Source organism: Hippoglossus hippoglossus, chromosome 24 (genome assembly GCF_009819705.1).
Source record: "Hippoglossus hippoglossus isolate fHipHip1 chromosome 24, fHipHip1.pri, whole genome shotgun sequence".
Taxonomy (NCBI): Eukaryota; Metazoa; Chordata; class Actinopteri; order Pleuronectiformes; family Pleuronectidae; genus Hippoglossus; species Hippoglossus hippoglossus.
Genome location: NC_047174.1, coordinates 3,398,400 through 3,417,714, shown reverse-complemented (window position 1 = coordinate 3,417,714; position 19,315 = coordinate 3,398,400). Strand labels below are relative to the sequence as shown.

The 19,315-nt window shown below is 44.5% G+C and overlaps 1 protein-coding gene and 1 long non-coding RNA gene across 4 annotated transcripts; both read left to right on the top strand.

The window, feature by feature from the left end:
• Nucleotides 1-1,380: 1,380 nt before the first annotated feature.
• LOC117758580 (kinesin-like protein KIF3C) lies at nt 1,381-17,885 on the top strand. 2 transcript variants are annotated; one of them, XM_034580374.1, is made up of 9 exons: nt 1,381-3,378; nt 13,751-13,852; nt 13,968-14,090; nt 14,340-14,348; nt 15,208-15,326; nt 15,618-15,734; nt 16,016-16,124; nt 16,557-16,699; nt 17,039-17,885. In XM_034580374.1, exons 1-9 carry the CDS (start codon nt 1,966-1,968, stop codon nt 17,124-17,126), a joined length of 2,223 nt encoding a protein of 740 aa, XP_034436265.1. In that variant the 5' UTR covers nt 1,381-1,965; the 3' UTR covers nt 17,127-17,885. The 2 variants fall into 2 exon arrangements, with proteins under 2 accessions (XP_034436265.1, XP_034436266.1); XM_034580375.1 differs by lacking the exon at nt 14,340-14,348 and having other exon boundaries at nt 1,383-3,378.
• A 46-nt stretch (nt 17,886-17,931) lies between these two features.
• LOC117758586 lies at nt 17,932-19,013 on the top strand. Of its 2 annotated transcripts, XR_004613319.1 has the most exons (3): nt 17,932-18,102; nt 18,179-18,630; nt 18,697-19,013. It is a non-coding gene; the product is annotated as an uncharacterized LOC117758586 (long non-coding RNA). The 2 variants fall into 2 exon arrangements; XR_004613318.1 differs by lacking the exon at nt 17,932-18,102 and having other exon boundaries at nt 18,169-18,630.
• The last annotated feature ends 302 nt before the right edge of the window (nt 19,014-19,315 follow it).

Here is a 19,315-nt window from a genome sequence, read left to right as displayed (position 1 = left end):
TTGTGTCTGTAGCTTTAGGAACAATGATATTTGTTGAATTCCCAGTGTGGCTGTGACTTTCCCCTTTGTGGCCATGAGGCCTAGAGCAGCACTAATCCATTAAATAACACTGAGGATGTAAGATGGGAAGTTATAGTGGAACCTCCCTCATTACACCTGGAACCAGTTTCCTCTGCTCTTCTCATCAATCTCCTCAACTCCTGTGGTGACGTCCAGCTGCAGGTCAGGGTGTGCTCCACAGTTGTTCCACCAGGTGGCGGTGCTGTGTCGTTATTTGAATGAGTGCAATCGTTAAATAAGTCTTGTACTGATTAATTTTGCATTGTCCTCAATCTGTGCTGGTTTTGGGAACACAGTTAGGAAGTGATGGGAACCCATCTTGGATAAATCACTGATGACCAAGTGGATTATCTTTCATTGAAATGTGACTTCCATTCCCTCTGAGTATAAACATCCATACAGAAAATGCTTTAACATGACTGAAATCACATCTTTGACATAAATTCAGGACAAGCATCTTATTAAGTGGATGTAAACTGTCTTTATTCATGTTTTAATTGCAAATATGACTAATTGTTTTATAATTATCACTGATGGACCAGGTCATAGTTTTGCTCAAACAGAACAACCAAAGATAAATTAAACAGAAAATAAATTGGAATCAGACTAACACGATGTTACTCAAGAGAAAATCGCATAAAAAAACAGCTGATTTTAAAAATATGTTTATTTATTATCTGAAATCAGAGCTTCTATACTTTTTGGGGTTTTGTGGACTTAACAGGTTGAAGATATTAAATCTAAATCAGCTGTTTTTTATGTTAAGGCTGTCCTGTGTTTCTTCTCCATGTTCATTCTTGTTGAAAATGAACAATTGAAATGAAAAATTGTTGTTTAAAAATGATGCTATAAAACATCATACGACATATTTCTGTAATATTCAGTTTTAAAGCATCAAATCTTTTAGGTCCAGAGGATCTAAACTAACTCTTGTCTCTGAATAATTATCAGAACTGACCTTTACTCAGAATCTTTTTAATTCTTGTAGAGACCCTCAAACTTTCCAAAGACAAACATGTCAGGCTGAAACAACAAAAATAAAAAGTAATGAAAAGGACAAGTTGATGATTAGATTTAAATTGAATCATGCAAAGTAGAAAATGGTTTTAAACACTTATACAATAAATAAAAAAAGAGGAAAATGAGAAAATTGTCTGTTTAGTGAAGCATCGACAACTGAAACTATGCAGCAATTAAAGTTGTCATTTTGCACATGAGAAATAAACTTCATTTCCCATGATCCCTCGTTCCGCTCCGCAGTGATGTGGGGTGTGGTGATTGAATGAGTGTGTGTGAGTGTGTGTACATCTGTGTGTGTGTCTGTGTGTGTGTGTGTGTGTGTTGAGGAGGAGGAGGAGGAGGAGGAGAGCTCCGTCTCCCAGCACAGGACCCGAGAGATCCGCGAATCCACCGCCGAGCATCAGTGAGCGTCGGACGGGAGGATGAGGACGTGGACGTCGGTCTGCGGCGGATCTTACCGGCGGATTGAAACCAGGACGACGCGACTGCGGGAATCCGGATTGTGTGTTTTCATCTGGAATCTGGACGCGTAGCCGGGGAACCGCAATGGAGCATCGGTGCAAAGCGTGAGAGCCGCTGATCGTCTGCTTTCAGGCGAATGTTGCAGACAATAAGCAAAGAAAATTAGCCTTTTTAGAAACCGTGGCATCCCTTCGTCTGCACCGGGGGTTGTGTTGTTCTGCTGTGCCGCTATTTCCCTTCATGATCCGATGAGGGAGCCACAGTGAATTTGTTATTAATGATTCAGAAATCAATGGTTACACAAGTCACGCGCGGACAGGAGCACATCCAGGCCAATTAAAGGCTTCGGGAAGTCAGTTTTTTTTTAATGAGAGTAGCCTGATATAGATTCGTGTTTTTGTTAAAATTAATCAGAGGGCAGTCATGTCAAAAATTAAGAGCAGCGAGTCAGTGAAGGTGGTGGTTCGATGCCGCCCTTTGAACCGGAAAGAGGAGTCCCATGGGCCTGCAGGGGGCATCGTGCGGATGGACCTGGGTCTCGGACAGGTGATCCTCAGAAACCCTCGGGCACCAGTCAGCGAGCCCCAGAAAACCTTCACGTTCGATGGGGTTTATGATGCAAGCTCCAAACAGCGAGACCTGTACGATGAGAGCGTGAGGCCCCTGATAGACTCGGTGCTTGAAGGGTTCAATGGCACCATATTTGCATATGGGCAAACCGGAACTGGAAAGACATACACTATGCAGGGGGCATGGATGGACCCAGAGAAACGGGGGGTGATCCCCAACGCTTTTGACCACATCTTCACACACATCTCCCGCTCGCAGTCCGACAGGCAGTACCTGGTGCGGGCATCCTACCTCGAGATCTACCTGGAGGAGGTTCGGGATCTCCTCGATCCCAACCATGCCACCGCCAGAGCCCTGGAGCTCAGAGAGAGTCCAGAAACCGGAGTGTACGTCCGAGATCTCACATCGTGTGTTTGCAAGAGCATCAAGGAGATCGAGGAGGTGATGAACGTGGGCAACCAGGCGAGGGCGGTTGCGGCGACAGACATGAACGAGCACTCGTCCAGGTCCCATGCGTTGTTCCTGATCACGGTGGAGTGCAGCCAGCCTGGACCAGATGGGAGAAAACACATTCGAGTTGGTCGCCTCAACCTGGTGGATCTGGCTGGTAGTGAGCGCCAAGCCAAGACTGGCGTCCAGGGCGAGCGCCTGAAAGAAGCCGCCAAGATCAACCTTTCCCTGTCAGCACTGGGGAATGTGATCTCAGCACTAGCAGATGGACGCAGCGGCCATGTGCCTTACCGGGACTCCAAGCTGACCAGGCTGTTGCAAGACTCTTTAGGCGGGAATGCAAAGACGGTCATGGTCGCCACCTTAGGCCCAGCCCCCCAGCACTACGACGAAACCCTCACCACCCTCCGCTATGCCAACCGAGCCAAGAACATCCAGAACCAGCCGAGGGTCAACGAGGACCCCAAGGACGCTCTACTGCGCGAGTTCCAGACGGAGATCGCTCGCCTCCGGGCCCAGCTCAACCACAGGAAGTGGAGTAGCAAACAGAAGAAGGAGCAGGTGGAGGGTGAGAGCTGGGAGAGAGACGAGGATGAGGAGACGGAGGGCGAGGACGAGGAGTTGGAGGTGGAGAAGGACGCAGAGGACTATGTGAAGCTGCAGGAGCAGCGGTTGGAGAGGGAGAAGGAGGCCATCAGAGATGATCGATTCATGTTGGCCGAGGAGAAGCAGAAGCTGCTGGGAGAGAAGGAGAGGATGATGGGGGATCTGAGGAAGGAGCAGGAAGCCACCGAGCAGCTGACCGCCAAGTACAAGGTGAGAGGTCAGACCTGAGACCAGTCACAGGTTGTTTCGATCCTTTCTTTCTTTGTCCCTCAACCCATTTTTGATTTATGAATTGTCCAACATATCAGATAAATATCGACAAACACCTATGACAGTTTCCCAAAGTTACATCTTCATTTGTTTTGTCTGGTCAACAGTACAAAACCCAAAGATATTCAGTTTAAGATCATAGACGACAAAAATACAGATCAAGTCCATTTGAAAAGCTGGAACTCAAAAATGCATCGATTATCTTTCTGCTCATCAACCAATGGTTTTATTGATGAGTCGACTTTTGTTCACAAATGCCACAAAAAAAAATTCTGAATTTGCTGCCACTCCAATTTACACCTCTCCATAAAACAGCAGTGGAGGCTCATGGGTATTGTAGTATTTAAACCTCATGGTTTACAACCTGGTTTATCAGAATAGTAGAAGCAATAATTACTCAAACATGGGAGATCGTTGCATTAACCAGGAGAGCTGCATGTTTCTATGTTGAGTGAAGCTACAGATATGCACAGAAGGAGGAAACAACACAGGGCCAGCAGCACCTCTGCATCAAGGTCCGTTAGAAGCTGTCCTGGAGCTTTTGATTCATGGATCTTCTTCAGCAGGCAAAGGATGTCCAGTCGTCAGTGACCTGCAGTTGTTTAAATTTCAGTTTTTGAACATTTTAAGGACCACACACACACACACACACACACACACACACACACACACGCACACACACACACACACACACACACACACAGAGGTGTAATTAGACATGGAGCTCCAAGGGTTACTGTCCATAATGTCACTTAATAACAGCTCATCAGATTATCACACATGATAATCCCGTGGACCGCATGTCCCTAATCTGACTCCTCCTGACTCCCCTAAATACAGTGTGTGTGTGTGTGTGTGTGTGTGTGTGTGTGTGTGTGTGTGTGTGTGTGTGTGTGTGTGTGTGTGTGTTATAATCCAACTGATTGTGAATTTTTGGGGCCGATAGTCGAGCGTCTCTGTGCTTCTTGGAATAAAATCTCTTACAGTATTTATGTACCCTATATACACCGGTGGTTCCGGTCCAGTGTGAGTCCTTGTCCCTGCTGTCCTTCAACCACAGTGTGTTCAGGTGTCTCACATGTCCAGACCGGAGCTGTGGTCACTGTAGCTTAAAATGTCAGCTCTCCCTTCACCCTTCTTCAAACACGCCAACACAAAGCCTCCAATCAGAGGCTCCGAGTCTGACCTGCATTCATTACTTGCTCTGATTCCTGTGCACATCCAGTCAATAAGTCACCCGTGCAGAAAGACTGCAGTCTATATAAAACTGTAGCTGTGGCCGGGACCGTCCAACACGAGAAATCACAGGATCAGTTTACTGAGCAGCAGTGAGCAGCCTCGGGGAGATTTTATTTCCAGCTTCACTTCGGTAGGAAAGATAGAAAGTGACAAGTACACGCGTTGTACTTTTCGATCTGTGACGTTCTGAGTATTTTGAGAGCAATAAAATCGTGTTCTGTACATGTTTTGGTTTAATCCACTTCACCCTGAACCCACCACAGTGATTTAACAGCTCCCAGAGCAGAGGCGTGGGTGTGATGCATTCAGGTGTCGGTGAAAACCAGTCTGTGTAGGTGGAGAGAGCGATAGCAGCGAGAGTCCTGGAATAACACGGAGAGATTTTACAGGAACAGTTATCCCCATGTGTCAAAACACAAAATGTGCGGGGGGGGACTTAATTACATTCTGTCCTGCTGAAGCTGTTTCCAGTGGAGAAACTGATCCTTTACCTCTATGACAAAAAGATCAGGATCAACATGATATGAAAAATTACATATTAAAGAATTAAATTAATGTTAAATGTAAGCAACTTAATTTGTAATAACACAGTTGAAGGTGCTTTACATTAGGAAAACGTGTAAAAACATAATTAAAAGTGTAACGTAATGAGATCATTCTGTATGTGTTCTCTCTATGTCAGCAAATAGTAAAACTGAATTATCACCCAATCACTTCCATGTGTTGGTATCAAACTTTAGTTATTAGTAACCTCCTGCTATTTATATTTTATTGACTGACAGCTTTATTTATAATACTTTATAATTTGAGCAGATACCAGTTCTTCTTCTTTTACATTATTTTTCCCTACAGCAATCTGAATCAGTGGTGTATTATTTTTTGAGTTTGCTTCTTTCCTTTGCTGTAGGTTATTTAAAAGTCAAAAATCCCCCAAACAGGCAGAACTGGAAGTGACAGAGTGCTCATGCTGCACTTGTTTCTCGCTCGCCTCTTTAAAAGCAGCGTAAGCACATGTTCATCGCGGCCTCGTCGGTTGGATGTGGCTCATTGTCTCTGTGAGTGAAGGTAGGAGGTCTGGGAAAGTCCCACGAGACGGAGCTGATGTATATCCTGATCCTGAGTGTGAGGCTGCTCGTGTTGCTTCTCCCTGAGTGGGCAGCTGCGGAGTGATGTCAGCACAGAGAATCAACTGAGCTGCTCCCCCCCCCCCCCCCCTGAGGAGGAAGATGATTAAGTAGAAGAGCGTTTCCCATCTTTGATCCATCAAAGAAGTGGGTGGTTTCAAAGGAAATCAGAGTGACCTCAAAGTGATGTTTTTCATGTGAGGAACGGACTCATTTGTTTGGTCCAAGACGCTTTATTTCGTCAAATTGCGGACAAACATTTACTTTGACTTAAAGATGAATTGATTCGATTTCGGTGGTTGAAGGTCAAAGGTGAAGGTCAAGGTGACCTCAGAAAGACCTTTTCTGCCTTCTGAACGTGTTATCTTAAGAATGCCTCGAGAGAATCCTTTAGAATTTGGCACAATTCAAAAATATAGATAAATAAGCTATAAAGTACATAGTCCATGGTAATGAGTTAACAATAATACACTACAGGGCTTAAACATGAAAACAAATTATATAATAAATAAGGTTTTTAAAGCCAAACTAAACTCACAGTCAGGTTCAGCAGGAGGTTTAGCTTTCCTCTGATTGGCTGGTGAGATATTAACCCACCAACCACAGGATGTGGCCTGAGGGGTCCGTTTTTCTCCTCTGTGCTCCCGACCAATCAAAGAGAGGTTTCCAGGCAGAGAGTCGGGAGAGAGAGAGAGAGAGAGAGAGAGAGAGAGAGAGAGAGAGAGAGAGAGAGAGAGAGAGAGAGAGAGAGAACTGGCTGAAAACATCAGTGGAAATTAGCTACAAAATTATACAATTATAGATAATATCAGAAAGGAAAGCAATTATATCTGTTTCTCTGTCGTCTCACACACACACACACACACACACACACACACACACACACACACACACACACACACACACACACACACACACACACACACACACACACACACACACACACAAACACACACTCAACACATGTAAGTAGGTCAGAAATTAGCCTTATGAAGCTGTTGGTCAGCTGATGTTAGTGAACCGGCCTCTAAGGTACAAAGCTCTGTCTGTGTTCTACTGGTGACACCAGCTTTGATCTACATGGTGAAGTCTGGAGTCCTGTTGGCATCGGAAATCAACCACTGACACCATCATGGGTTTGACTTTGCCGCCTCCTTGTGTGCATCATTTCTCTTTCGCTGGAGATATACTAGGTTTTAACTACGCCAGTGCATCATGGCGGTCTCGCATATAACTCATCCGTTTGGTGCGTCGGTCGTGAAACCAACACTTGCATGATGTAATGCTCACATGAACAGCAGGGGCAGTATAGAGGCATTGATTCAAGAGCATCACGTACGATCTACGATCTCAGAAGTATCACACGTGGTAACCTCCTCCAGTGAGGCCATGTTTTTGTGATTCACATCCAGAAGTTCCTACTGGGAATCTGCTGATCCCAAATCCAATCTTGTACATTTTATATATTTACTTACGTGCAGATTAAATATTGAAAAAAGCAGCTGTAGCTACTAAATCTGTAGTAATTTAACTTCAGTCTCTCACTTGAGTAGTTTTATCTTTTAACACTATGGCCATATTTAGCATCTTTTAACAGTAGTGCTGTTATGAAACAGGTCTCAGTGCAGTGGCTGTTGAGAGCTTCATCCCGAGCAGCAGCTCCACTGTGGACTATTCTTAGATCCACTTTTCTGGGTCAAACCTTCCTCTTTCCCACGTCTCTCATATTAGTGATGTCTTTATTTCTGTAGGTCCTGAAAAACGATTATGTGAACGCAACTCTCAAAAACATGCTTTTATTTCATTCTCCTAGATACTCAAATCAAAGCTTTTTATTCCACCTGCCGTTAAGCATCTTCTGGAAAAATAAGGTTTCAAGTATGTTGCACGACTTTCAGAATTTCAGTTTTCCAGCTCTGTAATGGCCGCTCGGTTGGTACGTGTGTGTTTCTTTGTATTTATAGTTATTCATAATAAAGTTTATGGTAAAACTATGAAAATATCCACATTTAATTACATTATTTTGGGCTGAAATTTGTGCATATTGGTCACGCTCGAGTAAATGCGTTGAGAAATGTTTAAACAAATTTGGATCAGAGAGGGAACAGGGAAATTACAGGACAGACGACCCTAATAAACTGAGAATAAAAAGCGGCCCATGGCAGGATGCCCAGGTGAAGCCCGTGTCGGGAAACACTGGCTTGTTTCTCTCCGATGGGTTTGATCTGATGGTTGTTTGGTAAAAAGCCTAAAATAGAAGTTGCACCATCAGCGAGCTGAAGAGGGGGGGGGTTGGCTCGAGGTGCGATGACACTGAGACAGAAGTTTACAGCTTCAGCTTTAATGCAGCTTCTCGTCTTTACACCGTCTGTGGCAGGAGTTTTTCTTACATCCTGCCGGCTGAGGTTCGGCCAATCACAGCGCATGTCTAACAACAATGCCCACGGCCTCATAGGAAAGATTGGCAGTGTTACACACTCACACTCACACACACACACACACACACACACACACACACACACACACACACACACACACACACACACACACACACACACACACACACACATACAAGCATGGCTTTATGAGTAAAATGTCTGTTTCCTGTTTATACAGTCGCCTTCCTGTCTAATTAAAGGCAAAAGAAAGCCTGGACAGAGGGTGGAGTGTGTGTGAGTCTGTGTTTGTGTGTGTGTGTGTTGTGTGTGTGTGTGTGTGTGTGTGTGTGTGTGTGTGTGTGTGTTCTGTGTGTGCTGATAAACAGAAAAGAGCTCATCTCTGCTCTCCATCTTTCAGCATGGAGGACTGCATCACTGAAATATTGATGAATCGACTGTGTTCGTCCTTGTGTGTTTTTCGTGTGTGTAAGAGCGTTTGTGTGCGTGTGTGTGTGTGTGTGTCTGTGTGCGTTTGTGTTCTCCTGAAGCTGTGGGATCGGTGGAGAAAACAGACACACAAGCCACTTAATGCATGTTATGTGTGGGTTAATGTATTTGCTGTGTTACAAAGTGTTTTACTTTGAATAAAAAATGTATTGAAGATGAAATTAATGGTTATTAGTTGTTTGACGGTAGTTTTGGGGTTTTTCTTAAAAACAACACAGTCCTTTCATAGAAGAAGACAAACAAAAAAACAGAAATATCAGCACATAAACATTAAATATTAAACATGTGTTTGTGTTGCAGGGCTCACATAGTAACAAAAATGTTGTATTGGATGGAAACGAGATTTAATACTTTGCTAATGTGACGACTGCAGCCTCATAAAATATACACCACAATTATCAAATGAATAATTTATCACTCTTTATATACGCTGTGTAAAACGAGTTAAAAACAAACCTCCCGTGGCTTTTTCATCTTAAAGGAATCGTTTCAGTTCGGACATTTTCCTGAAATGTTCCAGATTGTCTCTATGTGAGAACGCCGACGCCAGAGTTTGGACATTTTGCTGTTGTTGAGATCCCGTCTGAGGGACAATCTTCAGGTCTCAGTGTCTTTACGTGCGATGCGGAGGCGTCTGGACTCGAGGTGGTTGAGGACGTGTCTCCTCTGACCCGAGGCGTCTCCAGCTCCACATGACTAACATGTTAAACTAATGTTTAACCTCTTGTGTGCTCGTTAACACCTTGAGAGCCGCGGAGGTCACATGAGCGCTGGTGACTCACTCGACAGTCACACCGTTATGATCACGTGACTCACGGCGTGAACGGGCGTCGAGCCGCCTGAGGACGGATATCATGACTCCGTTGGAAGTGGCTCAATCTGAGAAAAGAAGTCCCACCAGTACTCACCAGTATTTTCTGGTGCTAAGCAACAAACTGCTTCCTGTTTACTACCAGCGCACATATGACCAGTGCACGTGAAAGGTCATGTGATATTCTTTTTCATGTGTGTTAGTATGGAATGACTGAATATAGAATCGACGACATGACAGACACACAAAAGTGAAGTGAAATCTTCTTGATCGCCCCCTGGTGGCCGGCTGCAGTATAGGTCACCTCCTCCATGTTAGTAGACCAAACTAAAAAGTCCAACTACACAACAAAAAACATTTTTCTCAAAGATGGTTTCTGTCATTTTAGATAGTTCTTATCATACTGATGTTTGTTTTAATTAATTATTTGATTCTATAAAAATGGGGTGAAACGCCTTGATTGACAGCTGAGACACAGACTGACTCTTGATTGGTGTATCGGTGCAGTGACGCTAAATTTAGCTGCAAACTGAAGGTAGAGAAACTTGTGTGTAGTCGCCATTGTTGTTGTTGTTTCTGGTGCATGCTCTTTGCACAAAGCCACAGTGAGCATGTGTGAAGTTAGCTGTGACGTCATCGCTTCCCACACGCTACACGCTACACGCTACACGCTACACGCTAATCTCTCTCTTAGTGACGTGTGGACGAGCGGCTCAAACACAGAGGAAAACGTCGGATGAGCAAACTGTTCACATTTGTGTGGACAGGATCTAAACAAGGATGTTGTCCATGTTGGCTGAATGTCGCTCGCGTGCATCTCCCTCATGTGTGTGTCAGGTGCAGGTGGATGATTGACAGCGAGTTGACATCTTAAGCTGCGGCTCTGTGAGTGCCTCTTATGAACCAGATCCCCGGAGCTGTTGTGACCTTTCTTCTCTTCGCTCTGTCTCCCGTCTTCTCCACTTCCCCCCCTCTCGTCTTTGTTTCTGTCTCTTCCCAGCCGGCTCTCTGTCTCCCCGCCGCACACACACAAGACCTGTTGTCGTCACATCGTATATTTATAGCCCGCTCTCTCGCTCCCAGCAGGCCCCAGCCTCGCCGCCATTGGCTGGCCGGTGCAGACTCGATACGCGGCGCTTCACATTATCTTCACTTTCCCGGCAGGAAGCGAGTCAGTCACAGCCAAAGCAGTTTGAACACACACTTATGGGCAGATTATACACACACGCACAAATATAGACGCCTGACACTCACACACGATGCACTCAGCACCTGCAGGAAAAGTGTAATGTGTTTGTTAACGCTTCAGGGTTTTCTATTACGTCTCGTCCTGCAGAATCCAAAGTGCAGAAAATAGAAATACTTAAATACTCACCGCACTAGATGTGATTATACTACATAGAGTAAAGTATTTTTTAATGATTATTCATGTGCATTAGAGCAGACGTGACTTCCTCTGAAACTAAAACACACATGTTGGTGGACTTCAACTAAATACTTCTACTTAATATCTATGTGAACATAACTATTTTATTTTCATGACTTTACATATTCAGGGAAGTATTATACAAGTAAATAATACAAAAGTTTGAACCTCTCAATGCTCTTTCATGTCACTACAAAGCTCAACCGCAGCTGGTTTGATATACATGTGTATAAATGCTCAAATTTAAATTTAATGGTGATGATTCCATTGTTCTGCAAATAAATACAAATAAACTAAAACAATGTGTTGTGGCCCTTCGAGCTCTTAAAAGGTTTTTCTTTAATCGGGATCAAAACTGACTCAGAGTTAATGAGCTGCAGTTACAGGAAGGTTTCTAATGAGCTGGTGACAGATTCAAAATGCTTTGACCTTAAGAACAGCGTGTGTGTGTGTGTGTGTGTGTGTGTGTGTGTGTGTGTGTGTGTGTGTGTGTGTGTGTGTGTGTGTGTGTGTGTGTGTGTGTGTGTGTGTGTGTAATGACTCAAATGACAAGTGAGTCGTCTCTCATGTGATTGTATTGAAGGTCATTTGGGCTCCTCACTGAGTCATCGTTCCTCCTCTTCCTCCTCTTCCTCCTCTTCCTGCTGTTTTGTCTTCTTTTATTTGAACATTAGGGAACATGACAGTGTTGTTATTACTTTAAACTCAGATTTGCTTATATAGAACTGTTGCCAGTCTGTGTTATTTATTTTAACAGAAAACGCAGTGACACAGTTTGAGGTTTGTATTTTGTTTTGAGCTTTTTTACCAAGAAAATGTATTATTTTTAAAAATCCCCCTTGGCGGAGGAACCTCAGTATAGAAGCTCAGTAGAAGTTGAGAGATGCAGCAGGACAACGATCGTGAACGTTAAAATAAATGTCCGACAGACGGAGACAATCAGCCTTTTGCACCAATCAGGGAGCAGATCAGTCGATACGCTGTGCAACCCGCACCATTAATGTTTAATGAGCGTGCTCAATAGAGACACTAAAGAGGATAAATGTGAGTGTGTTATTAGCTTAAGCACATTGTGTTCGTCTGCTGCTGTGATTTAGATGAAGTTCAGGTTTTTACACTCGGGGGCTTTTATACTTTTTCTAACCGGCCTGTCAAGAGCAAGAGACACAGAGAGGCACGAGAGAGAGAGAGAACATCCATGACATGAATCAGCCCTTTAATGAAGATGAAAGAATATGACAAAACACAAAGAGCAGCAGAGCTCACACACACACAGACACACACAGACACACACAGACACACACAGAAACAAAGAGGCTTTCTGTAAAGACCTGCTGCAGACGCATCCACTCTGAAGGACTCCACTGTGCTCTCTGCATGTGTGTGTGTGTGTGTGTGTGTTATAGTCCAGCCGATGGTGAACAATCGAGTGGACAGTGTGGTATGTACGTGTAATTGAGAATGTATAGGCTGCACACAGTTCACACACACACACACACACATGCTGTCTTTGTGCAGAGCGTCCAGAGACTGGAATGTGACCAGTATAAAAAGGCCACGGACCCTGTTTATCCTCCTCGGGCCCCTTTTTCCTTTTTTGTCTCTCGGTTACGTCCTCCTGCTTTTTACATTTTCTTCGTCTCTGCGTTTTCCTTTGCGTCTCTTGTTCCTCGTCTCTCGTCTCTCGTCCTTTCTGCCCTCGGGACATGAGATCATTCATTCACAGATAAAGGCAGAATAGTGTGCATGTGCATGTGTGTCTTTGAATCTCCACAGTAACCAGAGATGCTTTAACCCAGAGGCATGATGTCACGTCATCAGAGTTAACACACATAGGCCCATATAATACATTTGACTTTTAAAAGGAGAGATAATAATTACAAAGTTTAAACACAGAGAGAAAAATGCACAATGCTTCAAAAAGATGTTCCAAACTTTGTTTCTTAATAAACCCTCATAAAGAGAGGTTTTTTATTTCAGGTGGAGAAAGAGAGCGTGTGTGTGTGTGATCCTGCTGCTGTTTGTTTGTTGTTATTTACAGATAGATGAGCTGGTTTTATCCTCTGGGAATAACAGGAAGCTTGTGTTTCTATATCTGTGATCCTCTCGCTGCTTTGTTTCTGTGCATCTGTCAGAAAAAAACAGCAAACAAATTCAAACAAGCAATTCATAATTGTTGCTTTTAGGTTATCAGAAGTAGAGCAGATGTGTTTTTTTAAGGGGCCAATACAGATGTGTCCAATATATCGGTTGATGTATATCCGTGAAACCTGTGGAGTTTCCACAGTGATTCGTGTTTCAGTAGAGCTCAGCTGCTCGTCGACTGGTGTCATCAGGTCGCTGCCTCATCAGCACAAAGTCTGCACTCACTGCAGCAGACACACACACACACACACACACACACACACACACACACACACACACACACACACACACACACACACACACAAAGACTTTACTGTTAAATGTCTCAATGAACTTTGTTTGACCTCAAGAAGATTCGACTTCTCCTTATATCCAGTATCGTTTGGTGTTTCATTGTTGTTTTGTTGATGGTTTGTGAAACAAAGTTTAGATACAAATTGTTCAAATCTTTTATTTAAAAATTTTAATACAATCAGCTTGCAGTCAAAAATGTACATTTGTTTTTAACTGTCATTAACTACACTGTAGATGTTGTTGTATTTAACCTTCACATTTAATGGGGAAAGAAAACATGTATATGTGTTTAAATATCTCTTCCCAGAGCGACTACATGGAAAAGGACACATTGCAGCTTTGTTTATTAATTATTAATCCAGATGTTGTTGTTATAATGTGTTTCCAGGCGATGGAGAGCAAGCTGCTGGTCGGAGGGAAGAACATCATGGATCACACCAACGAGCAGCAGAAGATGCTGGAGATGAAGCAGCAGGAGATCGCTGACCAGGTAAACCTGTGTGTGTGTGTTTCTCAGAGGAGGAGATTATTATGATTATTACCAAGAGTTTTCTCCTTCCTCGTTGTTGTCTATGAACCTGAAGGTGACGTTTTGATGCTTTCAGACCCGCACGGAGAGGGAGATGCAGCAGCAGATGTTCGTCCAGGACGAGGAGACGGTGGAGCTGAGAGAGACGTTCACTTCTCTGCAGCAGGAGGTGGAGGCCAAGACCAAGAAACTCAAGAAGGTAAAATATCTGCAGCTGGATGGAAGACAATCGTGTGTGTGTTCACTATAGAAATACATGAGGAATGCACATGTATAGGTACAAAAAGCTTGCACACACACACACAGACACACAAACACACGCCTTCCTTTTTTGTTCCTAATGTGAGTATATCCCTCTTTTACCCCTGAACCCCTGAACTTTGACCTGGACCCTAATGACCCTCTGCCTCGGACTCGTGCTCCGTACGGACACACACTTAAATCTCAGTACCTCAAGGTTTGTCCTGCCGTCCCCTCCTCTCTCCTGGACCTCTCCCTCCCTCCCTCCCTCCGTCTGTCTGTCTGTGTGTACTTCACTCTCCGTCCATGCTTTCCACGCTGATCCTCTGAGCCCGTCTCCCCTCGCTCGTCAAATTTCTCAGGCTCTCTCAACATCGCACATTGAAATCCTTCAGTGCAAAAACCCCTTAAACAACACATCCTGCTCCTCTCACTTCCCAACCCGTCGCACCGACCCTGCCGGCCGGACTAACCCCAGACAACCCCTGGTGTGAGTGTGGATGACCATGTGACTAATGATCCCGTGTTGATTTTTGTGCCTCTGATGCCCTAACGCCACGTGTTTGCCTTCCACTCTTCTACCACTGCATGGTGTCGCCACTCGGAGGAAAAGAAGGAGAATGAAACGTAGAGATTTTTACAGCTCAGGCCTGTGACACTCAGAGACTGCTAAAAAAGCAAAACATCACATACAAGCTCACAATTGTCTTTTTCCACTGGTCATACTAAAATCCAATCTGAATGAAAGTGTACTTGAGCTGCAGCGTCCTCTTTAGGACCAGGAAATCAGGATTAAACCACTTGTGTGAGGCCCATATATTCAGTCATGGGTGAAGTGAAAGAACGATCGGTATGAAAGCTGCTGGAAAGAGGAGGAACGAGCTGTGAGGAGGGAGAGCTGCCATGTTTCCGTGCTCCCGCTGGCCGCACGTTTCTCCAGTCACCAGAGCCTCCAGTGCTGTTGCCACGGGCAACCAAGCTGCAGCGATTTGGCGACCAGTTCACCGGCGACATCTCTGGTCCTCACCCTCTCTGCTTGTCTCCCTCTCTCTCTCTCCCTCTCTCTCTCCTCGTAGCTGTACGCCAAGCTCCAGTGCATCAAAGCAGAGATCCAGGACGTGAACGACGAGCACGTGAGGAGCCGACAGGAGCTGGAGCAAACTCAGAACGAGCTCACCAGGGAGCTCAAGTTCAAGTGAGTCGAGCGAAACAGCACATATAACAAAGCGTAGTGATGTCATCACAGGCGTACAACGTGATGAGGTGAAAGACAGAGGTCTTATCTTTCTGGCACAAACACATCTCAGCTGGTTTGTATTTTACATCGATTTAAAGCATGTGTACAAGCATAAAAGCGCCTTTCCCATATTTATAAAATCCACCAGCGTCCTCTTCCTCGTAACGTTTTCAAATGTTCAAACACGATGAAGGTGTTTCTCCTGTAACCAGTGAGGAAGAGCTGACGGCTGCTGTGCTGTTCCTGCAGGTACCTGATCATAGAGAACTTCATTCCTCCAGAGGAGAAGAACAAGATCATGAACAGACTGACCTTCGACACCGAGGAGGATCAGTGGAAGTTTCAGCCCCTCGTTCCCGCTGAGAGGTCGGTTTGATTTAAATATCGGGGCTCAGGGTTTTTTCCATCCGTGGCCTGAGGTCAGAATGTGGTGGTTTGGGGTCAGAGGTCACGACCTCCTGACCTTTGTCACAAGTGTGGTCCGCTCAATATCGATTGTTTATCCTCAATTATCAGTGTCCTTCACTGGAAGACTTTAAAATCCTTTAAAATCCTTTATAACTATTTTCCTTTGTAGAAACTGGTTTGAACATTGATTTATAACAGATTTTATTTTTATTGATCCCTCCTCCTCTGTCTTTACTCAGTAAATCCTCGCAGATGAAGAAAAGGCCGTCGTCTGCAGTCGGATACAAACGACCCATCAGCCAGTATGCCAGGGTTGCCATAGCGATGGGAGCCCACTCCAGATACAGGGTAGGTGTCTGTGTGGGAGTGTGTGTGTGTGTGTGTGTGTGTGTGTGTGTGTGGGTGTGTGTGTGTGTGTGTGTGTAGTGTAAATAAAGATGGACGACATGTCTCCACTTCCTCCCGCTATCCAGAGATGTAGACGTCTTGAGATTGAGATCCCGTTGATAAACGTGCTCGACCAATCAGGAGACAGTCTCACCTGTCAATCACCCAGTTTTTACCGCCTCAAATAACAAATTAAAACCAAACTTTCAGGAAAAATGAAAACATGAACATGCGTCGTTGTAAGAACTTCCTCAAATGACAGAAACCGTCTTCGAGAAAAATGTGTTATGCCGTGTTTGACTTTTTCATTTGGTCCATGTCCCGTCTGCCGACACGGAGGAGACATGGTTAATGACGTGTACTGCAGCCCTGACCCTCTGTCCCTCTGCTCAGGCTGAGAACATCATGTTCCTGGAGCTGGACATGACTCCTCCGAACACGGCCTCGCTGGAGCGCTCGACGGAGCCCAACCAAAGCACCTCTGGGGACAACTCGCCCACCAAGGAGAGGGGGGGCGTCCGCAAGTCTCGCTCCTGGTGAGACCAACCCCCTTTTACCAGAAGCCAGTTTGTCATGTAGTGGACGCATGTTGTGTTCTTTTGTATGCAGGGAAATATCCTTTTACTGCTCATCCTGTATCTTATGGGTGTAAATGGTTTAGACTCGATGCGTCTTTAAATGGGATTATTCAGGATTAGCCACACCCGCTCTACGTGGTCCTAATCTGAAGGTTTATCTTTTTTGATTTTTTCCTGTAATCTCACTGATGTGGGATAATCTCGTTAACCTGCGTCTACGCTCCGTGCGAAGACAGAGATTTGACCGAATCTGCAGGTTCATCTCACTTTTATAATTCTTCCTTCTTCCCTTTGCAGGTGTCAGACGCCGAAATCCATCACTTCCTCCTCGTCTAACGTTTCCCTGGCGGCGTGTCACGCTGCCACACCCACGGCGGCACAGTAAAGCTTTAGTGAAGAGGCTTTAGGTGTTTTTTTTTTTATTGTTAATTTATTTCATTCTTCTGCTTCCTCCTGCTGATTTTCCTCTGAAACATTTCTCAGCGAGGCGCACAGCTGGGATACAAGCACACGCTACGACCTCTGCTGAATCCCGAGAGGTCACAGACTTTAACGGGTCGCTAATAAAGAAACTTTCTCCTGACGGGAAAACTAAATGAACTCAGAAACTTCTATAAAACATCAGTTCCTCCTGTTCTACGGATGTAAAGACTTTTCCTCCTTCGTCCCTGCATGTTTGGGACCAAGAGCCTTGGATTGTCTTTTAAAACGTCTGGCTGCAGAGTTGTTCTGCAGCCAGACTGGTGTGTGTATGAGTGTGTGTTGTGCATACGGGGCTGTATGATTGTCTGTTTGTGTTTCTAATTGTGACCAGTTGAGATCTGAGAGCTCACAAACTGCTTGACTCCCCTGTAGAATATCAATCAGTGTAAATATGTCATGTTTTATTTTCTTTCCTTCGGGGGGGGGTTTGGTCCGAATCCATCGTCCGTTCCCTTCAGAGTGTTTATGTCTGTGTTGAGCACGTTAGAAAATATTGATATAACATATGAAATGTGCTGTTGTTGGTCAGACGAGGTGCGTTGAAGCCTGAATGATGACCTTCACCTTTATACCCGTTGTCACTCGTCATTCTTCTGTCCCTCCACGATGTCTAACGAATGAGAAATGCCTTCAAATAATAATCAGAAGAAAATTGAGATGTTTGGAGCATTTCACACAAAAAACGCTGCAGCAGGAAATATAATAGCAGGTTTTCCAAAGTCCTTCAGCTTAATTGAAGACGTGGAAGTGTCACAGTTTAAGAAACTGGCAGATTTGCTGTGAACTTTGTCTTTTCCCTATAATTGAGGACTTGTCTCCGGTGCATAGCCAGAGCCGCTGAATGTACTACTGGCTACGTACTGTGCATATTGGTTTCTGTGAAATGACACAGTCATAAAGATGTTCCTGTAAAACACCCCCGAATGGCTGCTGTGGTAAGACAGTCAGTGAAAGCTGCAGCCTGTTTCGCTGCAGGTGGACTCAGTGGAGTGTCCCTGTTGTTTTCCGGAGGCAGCGAGCAGTCAGTCCATTGTTTTCTTCATGGAGGTGAAGAGGAGCGGACAGTGGGGGGGCACGGATCATCGCTGTATTATTGATGCTTCAGATCCTGTTGCAGCTGAACCCCCTGCAAAGTGCAAGAGAGCAACACAGTCGTCCTCCAGTCAAAGTACATCTATTCCCAATGAGATCGAAACTTCCACATCTTTGTTACATGACATCGTCGTCCTGTGTGTTCAAAAATATGTTTTAACCCAAACATCATATCATTTATTATATGTGATAATATGACAGACGAGGGAATTTGACTCAGACATCTTCATTATGGCTGAATCACTTATTGGATGCACAAATTGTCAAAATTCGCCAGAAATGTTGGTGATGTTTTTAAATTACTTGTGTAAAAAGTCCGAAACCCAAAGAAGTTTTAAACAAACCTGGAAACGTTTGGTTTTGGTGTAATTTATCACCAGATGCTGTTTTGATTGAAATCTACCTCCGTCTCAGACTGATCGACACTGAGGGTTTTAAATGTTTATCTTCATGTATAATCCAGACTCCAAACAGCGTCGGACTATTGGTCAAATAAAGATGTTAAAATAATGATATTCAAGTTAAAATATTTTAAAAAATTGTGTCTACGATACTGAAAACATCTAATTTTAACGTTTAAAACAGTAAATTATTTATTCGCACTGTGTCGCCTCTATTGTAAAATTAAATTATGTTCTAAATTGAACTGAGGACAGTTTCTAATGTATAAACATTGTTGTCATATTATTCAGTAAAATATATATATCCATGTACGTTTCCCATCTGTGTCAGGGCCGTGAAATATTGTACAAATGTGTGTGTGTGAGGACTGTGGGGGTGGGGCGGAGCGAGGCTGCTGCTGCTGATGGGAAGAGAGAGGGAGGGGGGGGGGGGGGGGTGGACGGAGGGATGGATGGATGCAGGAATCCAGAGACAATCAGGAAGTGACTGTGGAGGAGCCTGTTTCCATGGTAACCTGCCGGCAAAGGGTGTTGGGATGGGGGAGATGTTGGGTCGGGTGGGTCTGGGTGGGGGGTGGGGGGGGGGGGTCTCTATGTA

What these genes read in the sequence shown, in the direction of transcription:
- LOC117758580 (XM_034580374.1), top strand. Translation starts at nt 1,966, where the DNA reads ATGTCAAAAATTAAGAGCAGCGAGTCAGTGAAGGTGGTGGTTCGATGC. An exon ending in AGCTGACCGCCAAGTACAAG is followed by an intron (nt 3,379 to 13,750) that starts GTGAGAGGTCAG and finishes ATGTGTTTCCAG; the next exon opens with GCGATGGAGAGCAAGCTGCT. An exon ending in ACCAGGGAGCTCAAGTTCAA is followed by an intron (nt 15,327 to 15,617) that starts GTGAGTCGAGCG and finishes CTGTTCCTGCAG; the next exon opens with GTACCTGATCATAGAGAACT.